Below are 22,006 nucleotides of genomic sequence, written 5' to 3' on the forward strand. Positions count from 1 at the left end.
TGTCACAAATCCAAGTGCAATTTGAAAATGAATGAATGAAACTTTGAAGAACTTTTAATGATGGAGGAGAGGCTTGTTGTCACAGTTTCTAGTTATCTAGAGTTTTATGACTTTACAAATCTTGAATATCACAATATTAATAAATATTAAAATTATAACAACATCAAAAGCAACGCTCACGCACAATACAGGTCAGCTGTTTCAGTCATTTCCTAGTGACATTTACAACAACAAAAAAAATCGTCAGCGTTTTGAGACATTTTTCCAGATTCAAACCCATAGAGAGCAGAAGAGTATGCAAAATCCCTCCTTGATGTTAGATGGCGCTAAACAACTTTAAGCTTCTGACACCAGCTTGTAACACAGAAAAAGAAGACAGAAAGTTGACACGCTTGTTGTTAAAGTTACTGGTGATGTGAACACGCATGGATGGTTCAAGTAGCAGCTCCAACTGTAGCGATGAAGAAATGATTATTGTTCACCAGTGCAATAAGCAGCTCCACAGTCATATCGCCTCTGGGCATCTTCTTTAATGTACACACACATTGACAGTATTGCGCTTAAGCGCCTCCAAGTGCTGTTTACTGTAACTTCAGCAGCTCCGTGCACGTGAACAAAAGTGCCAATCTAACTGGTGGAGACTGTTTTGATGCGATGCGTCAAAACAAAAAAATGAGCATGAGGCGTTTTCAAAAATGACTTTTTTTTTTTGTCTGTCGTTTTGCACGTTGGTGTGCAGGATCACATTGGCACTCTTTATTTAGTCACAAGGTGTTAAACATTGACAAAAAAACATAGCTTATAAAACATGTATGCAAATTAATGCAATCTCATATGTAAACAACAAAGTTGTTATACAGGTATGCTATGAAAACCTATAATTCAACATACAAATTACCCTTAAGGTTCATCGTCATTGTCATTGTCCACGAGTGAGACGGAGAAAATAAGTCATAATCGTAAGACATAACCTTTAAACTAATGACTTTTATTTAAAATGTTGACAGAGGTTTATGATACAAGATTAACCGCGGATCATTAATTTAATAAAGCCATCAATTTGAGGTAGCTTGCTATTTTTATTTGAAGGAGGGAAGAAAAAAAAACATGATTGAAAAAAAAAACAGCCTACAGCGGTTCTATAGAAGATTTCAGTCTGTGTTTCATATTGTAATCTAAACTTGTCATTTAAGTGAAAATATCTAAGACGGGCCTTATTATTTTATTCTTTTAATTTAGTTTATTCTGTTTTTCTATGTTGTTGGAAACACAGCAGGTGTGTGAAGATGTTATGTTATGTTAGGATTATTATGTTCTGTATGCTGCTGTTCGCATGTTAAAATAAATCAGTATTTTAAAATGCAATATTTAATGTCACACAAAATAGACATGCTAATTATTAATTAAATATTAAGTTCAATTCAATTCAATTCAGTTCAGCTTTATTTGTATAGCACCTTTACAATGTAGATTGTGTCAAAGCAGCTTCACATAAATGATCATAGTAACTGGAACAGTGTGGTTCAGTTTTTAGTGTTTAAGTTCAGTTCAGTTTAGTTTAGCTCAGTTCAGTGTGATTTAATCATTACTGAGAGTTCAAACACTGAAGAGCAAATTCATCGAAGCGTAGCTCTATCAATCCTGAACTATGCGAGCCAGTGGCAACAGTGGAGAGGGAAAAAAAACTTCACCTGATGGGAGTGAAGAAAAAAAACCTTGAGAGAACCAGACTCAGTTGGGCACGACCATTTTAATTTCTCCGCTGGCCAAAAGTCTTGTGCAGGGCTTTAGTCGCCGTGGTGGAGGCTGGAAGATGGCCTCAGCGAAGACTTGTCTGTCCCTGGAGCGTCGCTGGAATCAGACACATGTTCTCCACTCCCCACGACCATCAGCACAGCAGCAGCTCAGGATATGGCCTGGTCCCGGATATGGAATCCTTGGGATCATCTCGTCGCTGGTCTTGGATCCAGTCATCCAAGTTAATATTAATCTGACCAGCTAACGTTTGAGATTTGGTTAACGAGAAGGGCTTGACAGTTGGCAAAATTAACCGAAATGTGCATTCCTAGTTCTCGGTCGTTAGTAAACAATTCAAAATATGGCCGTCTCTACGCAAAATAATGCGTTCGGAGTGATCGGCCCCTTACGCAGCCAAACTTAAAAAATATTTAAAGTAATTTTTTTTTTTTTAATCGCTTAACTAATACCATTAATTGGTTAAAAACGCACTCTTTCGGCTGATTGATTGATTATTATGAGCATTCCTAACTGATACAAAATCCTGTTAGTGATCTGAAGAGAGGGGTCTGGCTGCAGACCTGGTGGCAGTGCAATCTGGGCTGCATCCAATGCTTTTTAATGGGCTCACCTAACCACACCCCTAACCCTACCCGTCACAGTGACGTCACTACCTCCATTTGAGTGCATTGTGTCTGACATTGCATCGCTGAGTGATGCAGTCTCAGCTTGCATCATAAAGGCTGCATCCAGATACTACTGGATCTGAAAACGAACTCATTTTTCAGGAGAGCAGAGTGTGTGTGTGTGTGTGTGTGTGTGTGTGTGTGTGTGTGTGTGTGTGTGTGTGTGTGTGTGTGTGTGTGTGTGTCAGGGGCGCCCCCAAGGGGTGGCCAGGGGTGGCCATGGCCACTCCTCGGTAAACTCTGGCCACCCCTTTGGCCACCCCAATATAATTTTGCTGTTGACATTATGTACTTGTAAATCCACAACGTTTAAATAAATAAAATGCAGCCACTAAATTATTGTTGGTGTTACTGATGTAGCTGATTCATTGTCTCTCCCCCTTAGTGCTGGTTCAATGCTGAATGCTGGTGAAAGCAAACTGACGCATGCGCGCAGAAAACCATTCCCGCGCGCCTCACGCACTCCTGTGTGAATCCCGGTTGGTTGTTTGCATGCACGCCGACAAAATAGGTGCCGCTCACGCGCCGTGAAACGCAGTAACAGCCTTTTGTGCAGAGGTGAAAGTCGACTAAAGTTTATATAATATGATGATGATGATGATGATGTTACTTTCACTAAGCATGCCTTTAAAGCAGAAAGAGGGATAATGAGTCAGGGAGGTAAGACTTCATAACATGATTTCTCAGCCATGATCTCGTCTAAGACCACAGATAATTCTATAATACATTTTTTGTATTTTTTAGAATTGTCATAATTAATTTTCATGCAAAAGGTTTCTTAAGTGATCTTGGCATATCACTCCAGTTGTTCTTTTCCAGTAATATTTAGGATTGATTTCTGTTATTTATTCAGAATAATAATAGTATATAAATAATAATGAAATAAATATAAAGAAATTGTTATATTTATTGAATAACAAATCTAACAATTCAAGGGAGGTGGGGTGTATAGGGTGGTTCGCCCAAGGTGTCATTTAAACTAGAACCACCACTACCCTCCCCGATCGTCGTTGACAGCACGCACACACCTTTAATAGACAGCAATGGCAATTTAATATTCACCTTAAGGTACAGTATATCAATAGAAGAAGCTGCATTAATAAAATGGCTCAAAAAGTAATATGGATAAATGATATTATTAAGTATAGTGAGTGTGTATATAGTAATGCCTTCTTGTTTCAGTTTGATCATTTGTTTGGGTAATTAATAAACTCATTATTCTTTCATTCATTTTCTTTTCGGCTTAGTCCCTTTATTAATCCAGGGTTGCCACAGTGGAATGAACCGCCAACTTATCTAGCACATTTTTACACAGTGGATGCCCTTCCAGCAGCAACCCATCTCTGGGAATAATAAACTCATTAATCTTCATTAATTTTAGACATGGCATATACCGTATGATGTACAATAAAAGCACGTAAAAAGTTATTTATACAGTATATATATATATATATATATATATATATATATATATATATATATATATATATATATATATATATATATATATGAAAAGTGTTTTTAAACTAAACATAGATTTGTATTTGGTTTGCACATGTACTTCCTGAATTACTTCAAGGAATAAATAGCAATATTTCAAGAAGAATTAATTAAATGAAAAAAAACTACATTATTACATTTACCAACATAAAAATATAACATTACACTGATTTCATAATTTTTTTTGTGTGCCACCCCAAGATTTGGTGCGGCCTCTTCTGGCCACCCCTAAGAAAATTTTCTGGGGGCGCCACTGGTGTGTGTGTGTGTGTGTGTGTGTGTGTGTGTGTGTGTGTGTGTGTGTGTGTGTGTGTGTGTGTGTGTGTGTGAACTGATTTGAGTGACAGTCTTGACAGAAGCTCTGTCACACTTCATCAGCACCACAGAGAAGCTAGTAAAATATGTCCTCGTTTTGCACAGCTTCCCACTGCAAAGCAGAAGTGTGTTTTGAGAGGGAACACCACGTGCTGAAGGAGTAAAGTAGGCTGAGGATCAAAGAGGAGAGACAGAGAAGCATAGAGGAGAGGAAGGGTATCAGACAGTGGTAAAGTACTTGAGAAAGCAAAAAAAACTGAAGAATGTATGAAAAAAATGGCATGTTTTTAAGTTAATGTGCATTCAACACAAGTCATCCGCTCCTACGCCACCTCTTCTCTTTCACAAAGCAGCGTTTGGCCTTCGGGCGATCGCTTACATAAAGAGACGCTGAGCCGCATCATTCTCCCAGAATGCTCTTTCTTCACTCGCTGCAGCAGAATGAAGCCTGTACGCATCTCTTTTGAGAAAGACGTTCAACGTGCCTTGAGACTAAACTACATTGGTTTCTATATACCAACGGTCTCTGGGGAAGTTGCAGTGCTTTACTGAGGAGAGAGAAAAAAAAAAGAGTGTGCTTGACACAGTGGGGGGTTTCATTGAAGCTCTGTATTGTTGAACATTTTCATTTTCTCATGCGAGCGTCTCTCAAACAAACCTGTCAAACTTTTCAGACCTCTTTTCATTGTTCAATCCACCTTTCAGGGACTCCCTCAGCAAACTCCGAGACCCCAACATATTATGCACAAGCTGTGGCCTCTTGCGTGTCAAGGGTCTTTTATAAAATGGTTTTGTCATTATTTAATTTTTAATATTTATTTAAGATACATCCGACCTAAAAACACCCTAAATAAAGTCTCAAGATATTTTTATTTAAGAATATTTTATTTTTCTGTGTCATTAAAAAATATTATTATAAGTGCTAAAATGCTCATTTCAAAATAAAGTGATGTAAAATTATATAAATAACTCCAATAAATCTAATTAAAATAATTTAAAAATAAATAAAAAATATATATATATTTTTTATTTAAATAAAAAATAAAATAAAGTAGGCAATGCAAGTTTAATTATATAGCACATTTCACACACAGTGGTAATTCAAAGTGCTTTACATACACAGGAATAAACGAGACAAGTACAAAAAAATAAAAACAAATAATAAAATGATTAAAAACAGATAAAAATGTGTTAAAACAGGTTATAAAAGAATGAAATAAAAAAAAAAGAATGTCGTTATAGTGTGATATGTGGGACGTAGCACAGTGCTCATTCAGTAAAGGCACAGCTAAACAGATGTGTTTTCAGTCTTGACTTGTATGTGCCTAATGTTGGAGCACATCTGATCATGTCTGCAAGCTGATTTCAGCAGCGGGCGTGTAGTAGCTAAAAGCTGATTCACCCTGCTTTGACTGAACTCTTGGAATTTTTAGTTTATATGATGGTAATGATCTGAGTGATCTGTTAGGTTTGTATTCATTGAGCAGTGTGGAGCGATAACAAACTCAGGGGATGGGGGGAATCAGTGGAGCGACGAGGAAGCGATCATAAATTGAGGAGTGGGGAAGGTGGTGTGACAATGCGGGGAAGCCTTCACAAACTGAGGAGCAATCACAAACTGACACCGAAATAGAGAGAGCGTCAAAGTAGCCGTAAGTCATTCATTTTCAATGAGAACCGGCGGCGAGGAGCAGCGCGGTGCGTCTTTTTCAGTGTGGGCGTCGAGGAGAGTTGAAATCAAGTCAACTATATGGTAATGAGCTATGACGCGGTTCGGTGGCAAGCAATCAGAATGAAGTAGTCCACCGCTTGAGAGGAGTTCAGAGAACACAGACATGTGAACTTTGGTTCCAACCTCAGTTGTTCCCAGGGGTTTGATTATTGCGGTTGCCAAATTTTCAATTATTGAAAATCGCAAAGACACAGGGCCCCCTAATCACGCGGGGCCCCCCCACGGTGCATGTCCTGCGGGCCCGTCCACTACGCCACTGCCTAGAACCAATGTACGCAGAAATTAAAAAAATAATAAAGTACATTTTAGGAAAATAAGAAGTCAACAACTCTATTAAAATATATTAAAAACATTGCTTGTCTATATAAAAAAGAAAACAATTACAATCTCAACGTATTTTTACTACCCCACCAAGAAAAATATGTTCGGATTGCATTTCTTAACTCCTTATGTCGCTAATTAACATACTCAATGCTTTTTTCCCCCAACACATTCCATAATGTTTAAAATTTGAACCTCTACCAAATGGTTGACATGTCGGTTTATGGTAAAAGTACAGGACTTATTATATATACTATGAAAAATCTGTAAATATGAGGTGTAAGACCAATTTATGAAAAAAAAAATCAAAATCAAAAAAAAAAATTTGAATACTAAAATCACCTTTTTTTTGGTTTAATTATGCCATAAAATATTCCAGATTCTCATTTAACATATATTTGTGCTTTTTTTTAACAATAAAATCAAAATCAAGTGTAGTAGTCCAACAGGATTATGTTTGTTTGAAATTATGTAAACCAACAATGTTGTGTGTGTAAACTATTATTTAAAACAGTCATTCTTTAAATGACTTCAACAGTCATTATTTAAAACAATCAAAATACGGTCAATCGTTTGGTAGAGTGGCATTCAAAGGGTTAATAATAATTTATTTCATTAAAAACTTTAATAAAAATGCTTAAAAGCTCATTTTAAAACTAATTTATGTACAGTGATCAAAAATAAATAATTAACTAATACAAAATAAATTTAAATAAAAAATAATAATAAATAGAAAATTAAAAAATATTTCAGGAAGATAAAGTGTCGATATCAATATCAAGAATTGTATCAAAATATATAATAAAACAATTAGCAGCTGCCAAAAATAAAACAATTATATTTACACCTTATGACATTTAGAGACGTTCGGTCTAAACAATAAATAACATTTTCTTAAATAATTTTCCTTTTCTGAATCTGACACTTGCTTTTAAAAAATGTATAAGTCCGCTATTAATTAGTTAAATTAAATTAGCGAATGTTAAAAGAAATGCCACAAAATCCAATTCTTTATCAGTCTGTGGTGTCTCCGAGTATGAGATATGGTGCTCAGTCTCTAGGGTCTGGACAGAAGATGTCGTCCCCATTTACAGCTCTAAAAATAGCTTCTCATAAGCCACAATTTCATTGAGAAGCACGGGACCGCAGGCACAGGCACGAACCACACAGACAGAGTGGAATAAGGAGGTCGAGATTACGGTTAGCCAGCAGGAGAGGGGCGACTGTGGGTTTTGCAGGAGGTGGGAAAAGAGCATGGGTGGGTTTCAGCTTCCAAAAAAAAAAAAAAAAAAAAAAAAAAAAAAAAAAAAAAAAAACAACCCTACCAGCTCTATTTGATTTGCCCATATGCTCAGATAAACAACCGGGTCAGTCACAGCAGCCTTTTATTTTGACATTCGTTTGCATTGACTATGTTTACATGGATATCAGTAAATAGTCCTTTCATGTTCCCATTTTTCATGTTATAGTAAATAGATCAAATAACGTCATTATATAACCACACTATCCAATGTTTTCTTTAGAGCTTCATGTCGTTTCAGGTGTTTCACTTTAACTGCTGTTCGACAGTTAATTTTATTCAGCAACATTTCATTTATGCCCCTGTGACAAACTCACATGGATGGAATGAGATGGATGGACCGATGGATTGACAGATGGACAGATTGCCTGATGAATAAATGGATGGCCAGATTGCCCGATAGATGGACAGACGGTTGGATAGATGGATGGATGGATTGGATGGACGGACGGATAGATGGACAGATGGATTGATGGATGGATGGATGGATGAATGGATGAATGGATGGATTGCCAAATGGACGACGGACAGACAGACAGACAGACAGACAGATAGACAGATAGATAGACAAATGGATGGACAGATAGATGGACGGACGGATGAATGGATTGACTGACGGATGGATGGATAGAATGAGATGGCATGGATGGAATGATTGATGGACAGATGGACGAATTGTCCAATGAATGGAAAGACAGATGGATGGATGAATTGATGGATTGACAGACAGGTTGCCCAATGGATGATTTGACAGATGGATCGATGCATTGACTGACGGATGGATGGATAAAATAAGATGATATGGATAGACCCATGGATGGACGGATGGACAGATTGACAGATGGATGAACAGACAGATTGCCCTATGAATGGACTACAAAACAGCAATGCAGTCATATTTTCTTAGAAAAGTATTTCATTTTTATACTTAATCCACCGATATAGCCTAGCTCCTGTAACACTGGTGTAACAATGGTGAATCCATTCAGTCAACTGCACACACAGCACGGTTTCTGTTTAGCTATCAACTGCAATCCATGACCAAAAACACATTTTGGAGCCATTCTCCAGAACGTCCCATCAAGAGCTGCAATGACTTCTTTATTCTCAGTATTCTCTCTCCGTTAACCAAATACGAAGTTCCACCCTTAATAATGTCAACTACAGCCACGTTCAAAGAAAAAAAGTCTGTCTAAATCTGTCTATAATTTGAATGTAATTTCAGTTCTTTAACACAGTGAATGCAGAAATCACTTCTTCTGTGTTTGTGCAGGTCTCTGACAGCTGTGGAGAACAGCCGTGTAACACAATACGACAAGCAAGGACAAGACACACAGCAACACCCTGATGTTTGGGTGAAAATGTGAGTAATGGAGGCTGAAAAACAAACCTCACATGGCAGCTCTGAGCCTTAGCAGTGATTAGCATTAGGGCTGCTCGATTATGGGGAAAATCATAATCACGATTATTTTGGTCATAATTGTAATCACGATTATTCAAAACGAATATCAGTTGAAGTCAAAATTATTCGCCCTACAGTGAATTTTATATAAATATAAATATTTCCCAAATTATGTTTAACAGAGCAATATTTTACAGTATTACCTATAATATTTTTTATTCTGGAGAAAGGCTTTTTTGTTTTATTTCAGCTAGAAAAAAAATCGGGTTTAAATATTTTGAAACCTATTTTAAAAGCTCAATATTTTTAGCCCCCTTAAGCAATATATATTTTTTAATGTCTGCAGAAGAAACTACTGTTACATAATGACTTGCCTATTTACTCTAATTAAAGGTGCAGTAGGTCAGGGGTTCCCAAACTTTTCAGCACGCCACCCCTAAAATAACAATACCAGTGACTCGCGACCCCCAATATCCCCTGAGGTGGTTATAAATACAGAAAACTTGCATGCAATGGCGCACACACACACCAATAGACCAAAGTCTATTCTTCGTTTAATTTTTTAAATGCATTTCAGTGCTGTAAATGGGCCAGAAAGTCTAACCTGGTGTTATAAAATCAATCTGCTGCATCTGACGCTATTGCTGTGTCTTTAAAATAATGTATTTACCCCAGGGGTCGCAATCCAATAGAACAAGTAAATAAGCTACTATAGTAACTATAAACTACTGTTTTTTTCTCTTCAGTTGGTTATGGATAAAATATGGTAATTTTTATGGTCTAATAATAATAATAAGTAGATTTTTGGAAATCACCAGGCGACCCCCCCCCCCCCCTTCATTGTTCCGCAACCCCTCAAGGGGTCCCGACCCCCACTTTGAGAACCACTGCAGTAGGTGATTGTCTTCAGAAGCATTTTTTGTTGTGCTGGTTGAAAGTCTCTTCACAGTCTAACAGTAACGATTACAGTAAATGATCTAATTGTATTTATATGTATTTTTATATTTTGGGTAAGGCATAGAACTAAAAAATGTTCATCCAATTAAATAGAGTCGGACCATCATCTCTCATAATTCCGATTAGCAGGTCAGACTGTCTGTCAGCAAATGCAGATTTGAACAACTGCGCAGGCGTTTGTACGCAGCTCCGCCGACCCATGTTGGTGCTGCGCATTCACAAGAGAGGGCACGCGCGCCCGCGAGATCGGCAAAAACCTGCTGAATCAAAACTTTTTAAAAACCTGAATCAATATTGGAGTTACCTTTGCATGCTGGGGAAAGGATGAAAGGATTTCTCTTAGAAAGGTAATGTTTTGTTTTAAAACTGTTTTAGCTTCATGCAACTGATGTGATGTTGTTGTTACAAACGGGTTATATCTTCACAGAAGTGTTGTTCAGCCACTAAAATCTTCCGATAAAAGATTGATTAGACTATTTTCAGTTTCATTGGGACCTTTTACAGCATCTATAGTGTAGATTTTAATTAGTTTAACAACAAAACACAAGTAAATAGCGCTATTACGCCTAGTCTCTCCCTATATTGTTTACCATGCAACTCTAAATATTCACTCTGAAATAGCATGTCAGTTTGGCTTGCACCCCCGCGGACAAGCACTAGTCGCTTTTAAAGCCTGATTTATACTTCTGCGTCGGGTGACCGGCGTAACCCACGGCGCAGGCAACGCGCGTGGCTGTGCATTTATACTTCTGCGCGCTGTCTCTGTTGGTCTGCATTAACACTTCCGAAACGCTAGTTGGCAGTGAGGTGTTCATCTGTCTCTGTGTCGAGTTTCTTCGCTACTTTTTTGCATTTCCTGATCACTTCCGGGATGTACAAGTGGCTCAAACTCGCTCATTTTGAGGCAGGAACCGGCGGACGTGCAACAACTTTAACAATGAGGTAAACACAGAACAAAACTTTCCATCCGGAGCTCCTTCACGGGACTCCACACTTGTAAACAATCGCTCGCGCGGCTCTCGGTCCCGCCCAGACTCGTCAGCGCTACCAAGCCGACCAATCACAGAGCTTACGCTACGCGTCGTTGCGACGTGTAGTTACATTTTTTGAGAGGTGCACGTCAGTGACGGCGATGGCCACGGCGAAGGGCTATGCGTCAGCGCCGTAGCATACGCCGGTGTTTGACGCAGAAGTATAAATCAGCCTTAACACATGAGAGAGGGTTCTTTTGCTGTTCAAGGAGGCGTGGCTCTAGACAGCAGGGGAGGGACTGTGATTCAGAGATGTATGCTAAGCTGTTAGCATTGTGAAAGATCACCTACTGCACCTTTAAGCCTTTGAATCTCACTTTAAGCTGAATACTAGTATCTTGAAGAATATCTAGTAAAATATAATATGCTGTCATCATAGCGAAGATAAAATAAATCAGTTATTTGAAATGAGATATTAAATCTGTTCTGTTTAAACTGTGCTTTAAGCATCTTCACTGTAAGAAAAAAACTTTAACTACATAAGTCCTTCAGTCAAGAGCAGCGAGTGGATTTTGTCCTTTTGATGTTTGATTAATAATAAAAACAGCAGGAATATCGCTGTCACTTTAAGAATAGTGCGGCTCCAATATGGTTTCTCTTTCACGTGTCTTTTGATTCTCAACTTGTTTATTACATAAATGAGGATTAATATGAATCAGGGCTCAACAATAAGGACTGCCCGGTGGCCCAGGGCCAGCGTGAGAGACGCTTGGGACAGTAGACAGAATCATTACTGGCCCGATTGGGACAGTGCTGCCTTGTCACTAACATTTTATTTGTCTGCGACTATTTGTCAATTGCGTGCATTTTAAGTTTGTTCTTTTAAGTCTTAAAACACTTCCTTCTCTGTGATGTCGTCAAGACCATATTGCTTTTCGGTTCCTCTTATGTGATTTGATGTTTTGAGCATGCTATTTTTTCCGTAACCTGGTAACAACCAATACAGCGAAGAGACGGCAACATGGCGGCAACATCAAATTATAAGGCTAAAAGAAAATGTCTGTTTCTAACGTCTTGTGAACAATGCAACAAAAAATAAAAAATAAAGTGATGTTTTGCACAGTTTGCCGTCAGTTGGACAAGTCAGCCACCTTTTGTTAAATAATTTTGAACCGCAATAAAATACCTCCACATTTTCCTCTGCTCTTTTTGCTTGCATAACACTTTTATTAACATGTTTTGAAGTATTGAAATTCTAGATTCAAAGACTTTATTTTTGACACACTCATATTTTAAATATGTTTCTAAAAATAGCTATTAACTTCCCTTTTTTTAGTGGGGCCAGTGAAAATTTTGGTAGGGCAAGTAAAAATCTGAACCACTGACCTGATCGGACCAGTAGAAAAAATCTTTAGCGTTGAACCCTGATGAATGATCACTAAACACCGTGCACGTAATTGACCATTAAAGCGCTCGCATTAAGACGGTTAGATGTGCATAAGCTCTGCTTTCCGAGGCTGAGCGCAGACCGCGCGCACACAAACACGCACAAACACACACACACACACAATACTTTTCCGAGGCTAAGTGCAGCGCGCACACACACAACAGCACGTGCTCTTTCGCGCTTTTAAAAATATGAATGATGCGCATCCCATGCTGCAGAAGTTACATTACAGCACATCTTTTAGTCACTTTCACATGGAACTGGAAAGGAGGCGGTATACGATGGAATAATCGTTTCTCTCGATTAATGGTTTTTCATAATCGTTAGAAGCCGTAATCGAAATCGAAACCAGATTTTCGATTAAATGAACAGCCCCAATTTGCATTAGCAAAGGGAACTAAACTGAGAGCTAAAGGACAATGGAAAGTCAATGAACGGTGATGGTTTATGGTCTTTAACCTCGAGATTTGTATAGAGTGCCATTTCAGTCAGTTAATAAGATGGAGATCAGGATCTACTGTGAGTGCTGGAGCTAGAGAATTGCTAATGAACAGTAAGCGGTTTGGCTCACCTCCGGTTCGCCCCTGTCCCACCTGTACGGCTGGGTGCAGACTGCCTTCATTGTTGAGCAGGTGAGGCAGGTGGTGGTAGATATTTGGCACCTGAAGGGGCTTCCTGTGAGCCAACTCCTTCAACAGCTTCTGAGTCTCGTCTGCAGGAAACCAGACAAGCGTTAGCACAGAATGCATTAGCATTGTGATTTAGAGGATCACAATTAGATTAGAAAGCAATCATTATGCATCTTTATTACTCTTAATGTGCTATCACGAATAAGAAATGATGCAAGCAACAAACAATGCAACAAATAACACTTTTAGATCTATTTAACTGAAACATTCAAGTTATAATACAGAGACGACTCTAATTAAAATCAATATTCTTATTTATTATTATTATTTATGAGACAGTAATACGCTTGTTATTAAGACAATATGCACAATATATTAAAATGATATTTTAAACCAAATACTGATATTTATTTATAGACTATAGTTGTTATGAAATGTGTGTAACTGATCATTTAAGCAAAGTAAGACTCTCAGTGAAGATCGTACACTGCCAAAAGTCTTGTCAAGTTATTATTTGTTGTTCTTACAACTGGTATTAATGACTTCTAGTTGATCATTTGGAAAAGTGGCAGTAAGAATTATCTGTTGAACTGCATCTCAATCATCACAGATACTGCAGAAGACCTATTGGTACCCACATGGACCCGAGATTCTTAGAGAAATCAGTCAAGTTTGGTGAAGGGAAAATCATGGTTGAGGTATCAAGACATTTGTGCTGCCCATTACATTACAAACCACAGGAGGGCAAATTCTTTAGCAGGATAGCGCTCCTTCTCATACTTTGGCCTCCAGATCAAAGTTCCTTAAAGGAAAGAAGGTCACGGTACTCAGGGATTGGCCAGCCCAGTCACCAGACATGAACATTATTAAGCATGTCTGGAGTAAGATGGAGGAGGAGGCATTGAGGATGAAACCAAAAAATGTTGATGAACTCTGGGAGTCCTGCAAGAACGCTTTCTTTGCCATTCCAGATGACTTTATTAGTAAGTGATTTGAGTCATTGTAGAGATGTATGGATGCAGTCCTCCAAGCTCATTGGAGTCAAACACAAAATTAATTATTTTTCCACTGCACCCTGACTTTATATTCTATAATGTACATTATTTCTGTTAAGTGACAAGACTTTTGTCTAAGCAAAGTCAGACCTTACTGCCATGATTAAATAATTAAGAATCAAGGCATGATCATATTTTATTTTCGTAAAATAAGTGTAATCTAGAGGGCTCTGTCATTTATATAAGCTACTTCTGATATTAAATGATCAAATAGCAGTCAAGTTAATATTTGTTTTTACTAAAACTGTGATAGATGACAAGACTTTTGTCAGGTAGTGTACATTATCAGTATTTTGCAAAAAAAAAAAAAAAAAAAAAAGCAAATTTTTGCAAAAAAAAAAAAAAAAAAAAAGCAAATTTAAACAAGAGCACTCACTCACTACCATGAAGCACCAGTTGACACCAGTTTCTTTTACAAAAAACATAAACAAACCTAAATGTGTCGTGAGTTTAGTTAAAGAACAAAAAAAAAACAAAAAAAATAGTAATCATAATTAATAAATACAAATTTAGAGGTATAATAATTATACAATTTGGGAGATTTTGAATCCAGATATTATTATTATTATTATTATTATTATTATTATTATTATTATAACAACATTAGGTGTAAAATATATCTTTGTTAAAGTATTAATAAAGTAAAAAAAATGAATAAATTATAAATTCCTAATATCGGCATACTTTTGGGCCTGTATTTTGATCAACATGTATATGAACATCTAGCAATATCAATTAATTTAGTTTGAAGCTTTAGATTAGTATCTAGCAAAATAAGTAGAAAAACATTGTGCATTGTCACCATGGAAAAAAACTAAATAATTAATTTATTAGAAATTAATTTTTTTAATTATTATGTTTAAATGTTGACTATTATGTAAAACATTTTTTCTCCATTGAGAAGCACTCACAAATCATGAAATCCATCTGTCAGTCCGTCCATTCATCCGTCCGTCCGTCCATCCGTCAGTCAATCCATCTGTCCGTATATCCATCTATCTGTCCGTCCGTCCATCCGTCCGTCCGTCCGTCCGTCTATCTATCTATCTATCTATCTATCTATCTATCTATCTATCTATCTATCTATCTATCTATCTATCTATCTATCTATCTATCTATCTATCTATCTATCGGTCAGTCTATCTATCGGTCAGTCTATCTATCGGTCAGTCTATCTATCTATCTATCTATCTATCTATCTATCTATCTATCTATCTATCTATCTATCTATCTATCTATCTATCTATCTATCTATCTATCGGTCAGTCTATCTATCGGTCAGTCTATCTATCGGTCAGTCTATCTATTGGTCAGTCTATCTATCTATCTATTGGTCAGTCTATCTATCTATCTATCTATCTATCTATCTATCTATCTATCTATCTATCTATCTATCTATCTATCTATCTATCTATCTATCTATCTATCTATCTATCCGTCTATCTATCTATCCGTCTATATCCATCCATCCATCCATCCATCCATCCATCCATCCATCCGTCCATCCGTCCTTCCATCCGTCCTTCCATCCATCCATCTATCTACATATCTATCAGTCTATCTATCTGTCTATCTATCTATCTGTCTATCTATCTGTCCGTCTATCTATCCGTCTATATCCGTCCATCCATCCATCCATCCGTCCGTCCTTCCATCCGTCCTTCCATCCATCCATCTATCTACATATCTATCAGTCTATCTATCTGTCTATCTATCTATCTGTCTATCTATCTGTCCGTCTATCTATCCGTCTATATCCGTCCATCCATCCATCCATCCGTCCGTCCTTCCATCCGTCCTTCCATCCATCCATCTATCTACATATCTATCAGTTTATCTATCTGTCCGTCTATCTATCTAGCTATCTGTCCGCCTACCTATCTATCTATCTGTCCGTCCGTCTATCCATCCATCCATCCATCCATCCATCCATCCATCCATAATTTTCAACAACAGGTTTTATTCGTCTCACAGCTGCACATGAATTTTAATATATAGTATGTGTTAAATATTGTAAGAGCCATAATTTAGTTTAATATAAATGAATAAAAGTGCTCAAATTCATGTAGTTTACACATGATTTCACCCATATTTCTTTTTTATGATGGTTTGCGCCGCCTTTTTTAGACTGTGTCAAGTTATATTCGATATCAGAAAGTGAAAAACCAAAGACGGAGCACACACTTTTGACATTTTTGGAGTTTGTCACACTGCATGAGAATTCAACATCTTTAATTGGGATGAACCAGAGTCAATTTATTGTCCGACTGATTTTCTGAAAATTCAGATAGTACAAATATGATGTCATTAATTTAAAAAAAAACTTGTATCACTTAAAATGCAAGCTATCGTAACATTATTTCTCAAAATGTGGAACTTAAATTATTAAAAAACAAAAAATAAAACAGGAAATGCATCCATTGTTATTGTTTTCATCCCTCAAAATTATACATATACAACATATACACATACATATACATATATAACTTAAATTACAAAAGTTATTTATTTAAAAAAAAAAGTACTGGAAAAAAATAATTAACTACTGTCTACACACTGAAATTTTTGAGAATTTAATCAAATAATAAATTACATATTGACAATCCGACAATGTCATTAGAAAAGTAATTTAAATACGATTGTAATGTGATGAATGACACACACGCACGCACGCACGCACGCACGCACGCACGCACGCACGCACGCACGCACGCACGCACGCACGCACGCACGCACGCACGCACGCACGCACGCACGCACGCACGCACGCACACACACACACACACACACACACACACACACACACACACACACACAGCTCTTTCTTTATGGTGACTAACCTGAGAAGTTGGAGAGGGCATCTTTGCTGCCGTTGGTCTCTGCGATGGCTCGTCTGAACTGCTCCAGGATGGCATTGAGTTCAGAGGAGCGCTGGAGTGTTCGGTGCTCCGCCACCCGCAGACGCTCCCGCAGGGCATGAAACTCCCTCTGATACGCTACCAACTTTTCTACAGAGAGAAGAAGACACATAACGTGAGGTCAGACTGATGCAAAGCTTCAATCATCATATGAATAAATGGAGGAAAGGGAGTAAAGTATAAAAAACTAAATAAAAAAGTAGGAAAAATAAAGTTGAAATAAAAACATTTGTTAACTAATAGATTAAAACTATTGTTTGGAGAAGATTAATCATAATTAGGCCAAATTATACCCCTTAGCCCTTCCCCCTCACTTTGCGCATTCACGTGCTTTGGGCTAAGGGGAAGTGCTAGATATCCCTTGAAACTGAGATTTCCCAGAATACACCAGCCACAATGACTGGAACTAAGGAGATGCACAAATGAGAATTTTTTTGGCATTATTACAAATTTTTACAACAAGCAATACATCTTGTTACATAGACATAAACATATAAAGTATATATAAACATATACATGTAAAATATATACAGACATATACATGAGAAGATTTTTTTCCAACACATTTCTACACATAATAGTTTTAATAACTCATCTCTAATAACTGATTTATATAACCTTTGTCATGATGACAGTAAATAATATGACAAGATGTTTTTCAAGACACTTCTATCCAGCCTAAAGTGACATTTAAAAGGCTTAACTAGGTTAAAACTAGGCAGGTTAGGGTAATTAGATATTGTATATGATATTGTATAATGATGGTTTGTTCTGTAGACTATCGGAAAAAATATATAGCTAAAAGGTGCTAATAATTTTGACCTTAAAATGGTTCTTAAAAAATTAAAAACTGCTTTTATTCTAGCCGAAATAAAACAAATAAGACTTTCTCCAGAAGAAAAAATATTATCAGACATACTGTGAAAATTTCCCTGCTCTGTTAAACATCATTTGGGAAATATTTCAAAAAGAAGAAAAAAATTAAAAGCGGGGCTAATAATTCTGACTTCTACTGTATATACACACACACTTACATACATCTATACATACATACATACATATCTAAATGTAAAGAAAACATTTTCTCAAATATATGCATGCATGTGTGTATTAACATGCACAGTATATATTATTATATTATGAAACAAACTTTTATTTTGGATACAATTAATCATGATTAATTTTTGCTCAAAACTATTAAAACCTAAACCTATTAAGCATAACTTAAAATGTCAATACAAACTGATATAACTAGGTAATTATATGGATAGTTCAAGCAAAAATAAAAATCTACACACTATTTATTCTGCCACAAGTGGGTCCAAACCTACTATCTATATATCAACGGTTACAGGTGTTCAGCTTTCTTCAAAATACGTACTTTTGTGTTATAGAGAAAAAACAAATCCTATAAAGGTTGAAAACCACTTGAAGATCAGTAAAGAGTGAGTAAATTTAAATTTTGGGGTGAAAAATTAAGCCCCTTTAGTTGGAGTATTTAAAATAAAAGTGCAATAAAAAAGTTTATATAATAATAATTAAATAACAAAACATTAAATACATAATAATGAAAATAATATATCTTAAAAAAGCCCCAGGCAAGGTGAAATAAGAAGTACATTTAATCTTTTTATTCCACAATGTCTGCCAATCAAAAAATAAGTAACGATCTTCACAATTTCTAAATGTGCCTGAACTTAAGGGAAGGCATTTATTAAAGGGAAAGCTAAAAGAAACAGGAAATATGTGATCACTGACAGCATTTACATGTAAAATAAAATAAAAAAAATAAATGTGAGAAACCTCAAGCAAGCAAACAAAACATCCCTATTCCAGCCTTACTGTGCTGCACATTATTTGCATTTGTTTTTTTGTTTTTTTACAGCAGCCAGGAAAAGGTTTACAATTCTAAATATTTGAATGTATTAACAATAGTTTTGGGAAGCAATAGTGTGTAACAGTGTGATATTACAGAGCAAACATATGCTAATCTATCTAAATATGTTTAAGACTGCCTGGGCAAAAACATGATTTTTGCTATCCATGAAGAATAATTATTTTGCTTTAATAAGCTTTAAACGTTTTGTTATCCATCTTGACCTATGTGACCTATTTTTTATCATCATGTGACTATGGAACTAAGCAGTTTTCTCGGCACTGAGATGAAATGCTACGGTTGAATAAATAACTAAAAAGACAATAAAAACGTTTCTGCTTTTAATTGTTGTGTAAACACCCACCTAAATGCATCCCGCAAGTGCTTTACAAACAAAAAAAATCATAAATAAATAAATAAAACATGAATCACAAAATATAAAACTGTTAATTTACAAATATTTGCTTACAATGTGTACAAAGCCCATATTCAAATCAACAAACACTAGCCCCTTTCACACATACAGACCTTTCCGGAAAATTACCGGCAATTTTCCGGAAAGTTGTAGGTGTAAACAGGTCCTTTTTGAAAATACCGGTAAATTCGTTCTGGTTATTTTCCGGAAAGAGAAGTTGTAACATTACCGGTAATTTGCCGAAATGCTGCGCTGTGTGAACGCAAAAGGAAGATTGCCGGAAAGTGCGCGTGCACGTCTAGAACGTGCTGGCGTGAGACATCTGCTTTAGCCAATCAGAACAGTCAGACGCATTCACGTCCGCGCGGTTTATGAGAATAAAAGCCTTTGAATATTTTTCCAGACACATTTAGCTGCTAGAAGTTAGTCAGATAACGTTTATATGTTCTTCTTAATGCCAACTGTGTAAATAATAATCGATAAGATGCTTATGATAAGCCGCTGTTTGTTTACCTTCAAGATTTGCGTGTGCCCGTGTATTATGAACATCTTGACATGCGATCGTGATCCTCCATATGTTTTCATCGAAGTTGTTCACAATACTGATCATCCACAGAGTTTGTAATGTAGTCAAATGTTTACAAATACAAGCGCAGCCGTTTAAAGCTCATTTGTGGTGAATGATGTCAGAATTTACCGGTATTTTGGAATGGATGAGTGAACGGTCTTTTCTGGAAAAATTCCGTAACGTCCTTGCCTGTGTGAACAGCGCTTTTTTAAAATTTACCAGTAAAGTCGTTCCGGAAATTTTCCAGATTTTTACCGGTATCACTGTGTGAAAGGTGCTATTGACAGATGCAGAGTTTGAGGTTGAATAAAAACAGCCTGTCAAGAAAGCTTGACTGAAGTCAGCAAAAGCTTTTCTTTTTTCAGAAACCAGAGCTTGATTGCATCATTCTATGAAACATGGTCTTCCTGGAAGGTTATCATACTAGAGCTTAGCGTGAAGAAAAGCGAGAGGAGAATATAAAGACTGATAGTCTGTGGTCTGAGGCAGAGCCAGTGAGAAGAGCCCTCTGTTAGAGCCGATTAGCCTGGGGGCACACCGCCTGCTTTATTTGCAGACTCAACATGCTAGAAGTCAAACCACAGCATTGAGTTTAACGCATGTGAAAGGATCGCAGACCTTCGCCAAGCACACAACAGAGACTGACTGACTGAAACAAAACCTTTTCCACAGTCTATCAAGTCTGATTTTCTTGCTTACGGTTCAATTTTAGTGAGGATGTTGAAGTCCAATTTTCCAGAAGAGTATTTATTTGTGTCCGTGTGGAAATGTCAGGCTCTCTTGACAGAGACGAGAGCTTGATGGCTCTGAACTTCTACTTTGATGGCTGGAAGAATGACTGCTTGTTTGACCTCAGCAAGTTTCTCTCAGGTTTTCTCCTTGATCTCTCTTTTGTCCTGAGCGTCTACATTCCCAGCAAGCCCTTCATCTCGCTAAAGAAGGACTTTTGTTAGGATTCAGCATCTTAGCTTTTTTAGGTTTTCCCTTTAGCAACACGAGTGCAGGTTTTATATCCTCTTTTCTTGGCTTGGCATTTTATTGACTCATCTTTAACTTCACTTTATGGATTTCTTTAGAATTGGCTTTTGAATGGGTGTTTTTTTTTTTAAATGTGGATTTTCTGTTTCTTCTTTTGGAATTTTTCATATGCTCTCACCAATTAATAGGCTAGTAATTTGTGTATTAAAAATGTTTGGTGTAAATATGTATAGAAGCTCACTCATAACTTGTTTTGGATAAGAGAGTCTGCTAAATGTTCCCTTCACTATTCAAAAGTGTAGTGTGAGATTTTAATTCATTCTATTTTTAAAGCAATTAATACTTTTAAGTATTCGTTGACAGCAACAAAAGTGACTTTAAAACATCTATAATGTCACGTTTTATTTCTTTAAATATTTATGTGGAAAAATTCAGGGTTCTTTGATGATTATAGAAAAGCACAAATATTACATTAACACTAAATTAGCATATCAGAACAATTTCTTATAAAAAAAACATCAATTCACAATTCTGAGTCAGAACTGCAAGTGGTCAACATGTAATTGCAAGTTTATAGTAAGGCTGGACAATAAGAAGGAAGAAAGAAAGAAAGAAAGAAAGTAAAGGAGGGAGGAGGGAAGTAAATAAATGAAGTAAGAGAAAAAAGAAAGGAAAGAAGGAGGGGAAGGAGGAAGAAAAAAGGAAGGAAAGAAGGTAGGAAATAAAGAAAGAAAAGAAAGAAAGGAAAAAAATAAAGGAAAGAGAGGATGGAAGGAACAATAAAAAGAAGGTATGGGGAAAGAAGAAAAAAAGTGAAAGAAAGAAAGTAAAGAAAAGAAGTAAAACAAAGGAAGGAAAAGAAATAAAGAAAAGAGGATGGAAGGAACGATGAAAGGAAGGTAAAAAGGAAGGAAGAAAGAAAAAAGAAAGAAAGAAAGATTGAGAAATACAACAAAGGAATGAAGGAGGAAAGGAAGCAAGGAATGAAGAAAAGAAGAAAAGGAAGGCAGGAAGGAAGTAAAGAAAGGCAGTAAAAAAGAAAGGAAGTAAAGAAAGGAAGTGATAAAAGGGTAGGAAGGAAGGAGGAAATGAAGGGAAGGAAGGAAGGAAGGAAGTAAAGAAAGGCAGTAAAAAAAGAAAGGAAGGAAGTAAAGAAAGGCAGTAAAAAAAGAAAGGAAGGAAGTAAAGAAAGGAAGTGA

At 36.6% G+C, this 22,006-nt stretch overlaps 1 protein-coding gene across 3 annotated transcripts in view; it reads right to left on the minus strand.

Annotated features, from left to right (window-relative positions):
* mgat4a (alpha-1,3-mannosyl-glycoprotein 4-beta-N-acetylglucosaminyltransferase A) overlaps positions 1-22,006 on the minus strand; it is a 129,899-nt gene that overhangs the window by 55,692 nt on the left and 52,201 nt on the right. For 2 of the 3 annotated variants that reach the window (XM_087267443.1, XM_087267444.1), the window contains exons 3-4: positions 16,893-17,060; positions 12,940-13,080 (exon numbers count right to left, since the gene is read on the minus strand). In XM_087267443.1, the coding sequence (XP_087123569.1) occupies positions 12,940-13,080; positions 16,893-17,060 (309 nt within the window). Of the gene's footprint in view, positions 1-12,939; positions 13,081-14,963; positions 15,085-16,892; positions 17,061-22,006 lie in introns of those variants that run through there. The other variant, XM_087267445.1, reaches the window with a different exon arrangement.

This window comes from Danio rerio, chromosome 9, assembly GCF_052040795.2.
Source record: "Danio rerio strain M-AB ecotype USA chromosome 9, GRCz13ab, whole genome shotgun sequence".
Lineage (NCBI taxonomy): Eukaryota > Metazoa > Chordata > Actinopteri > Cypriniformes > Danionidae > Danio > Danio rerio.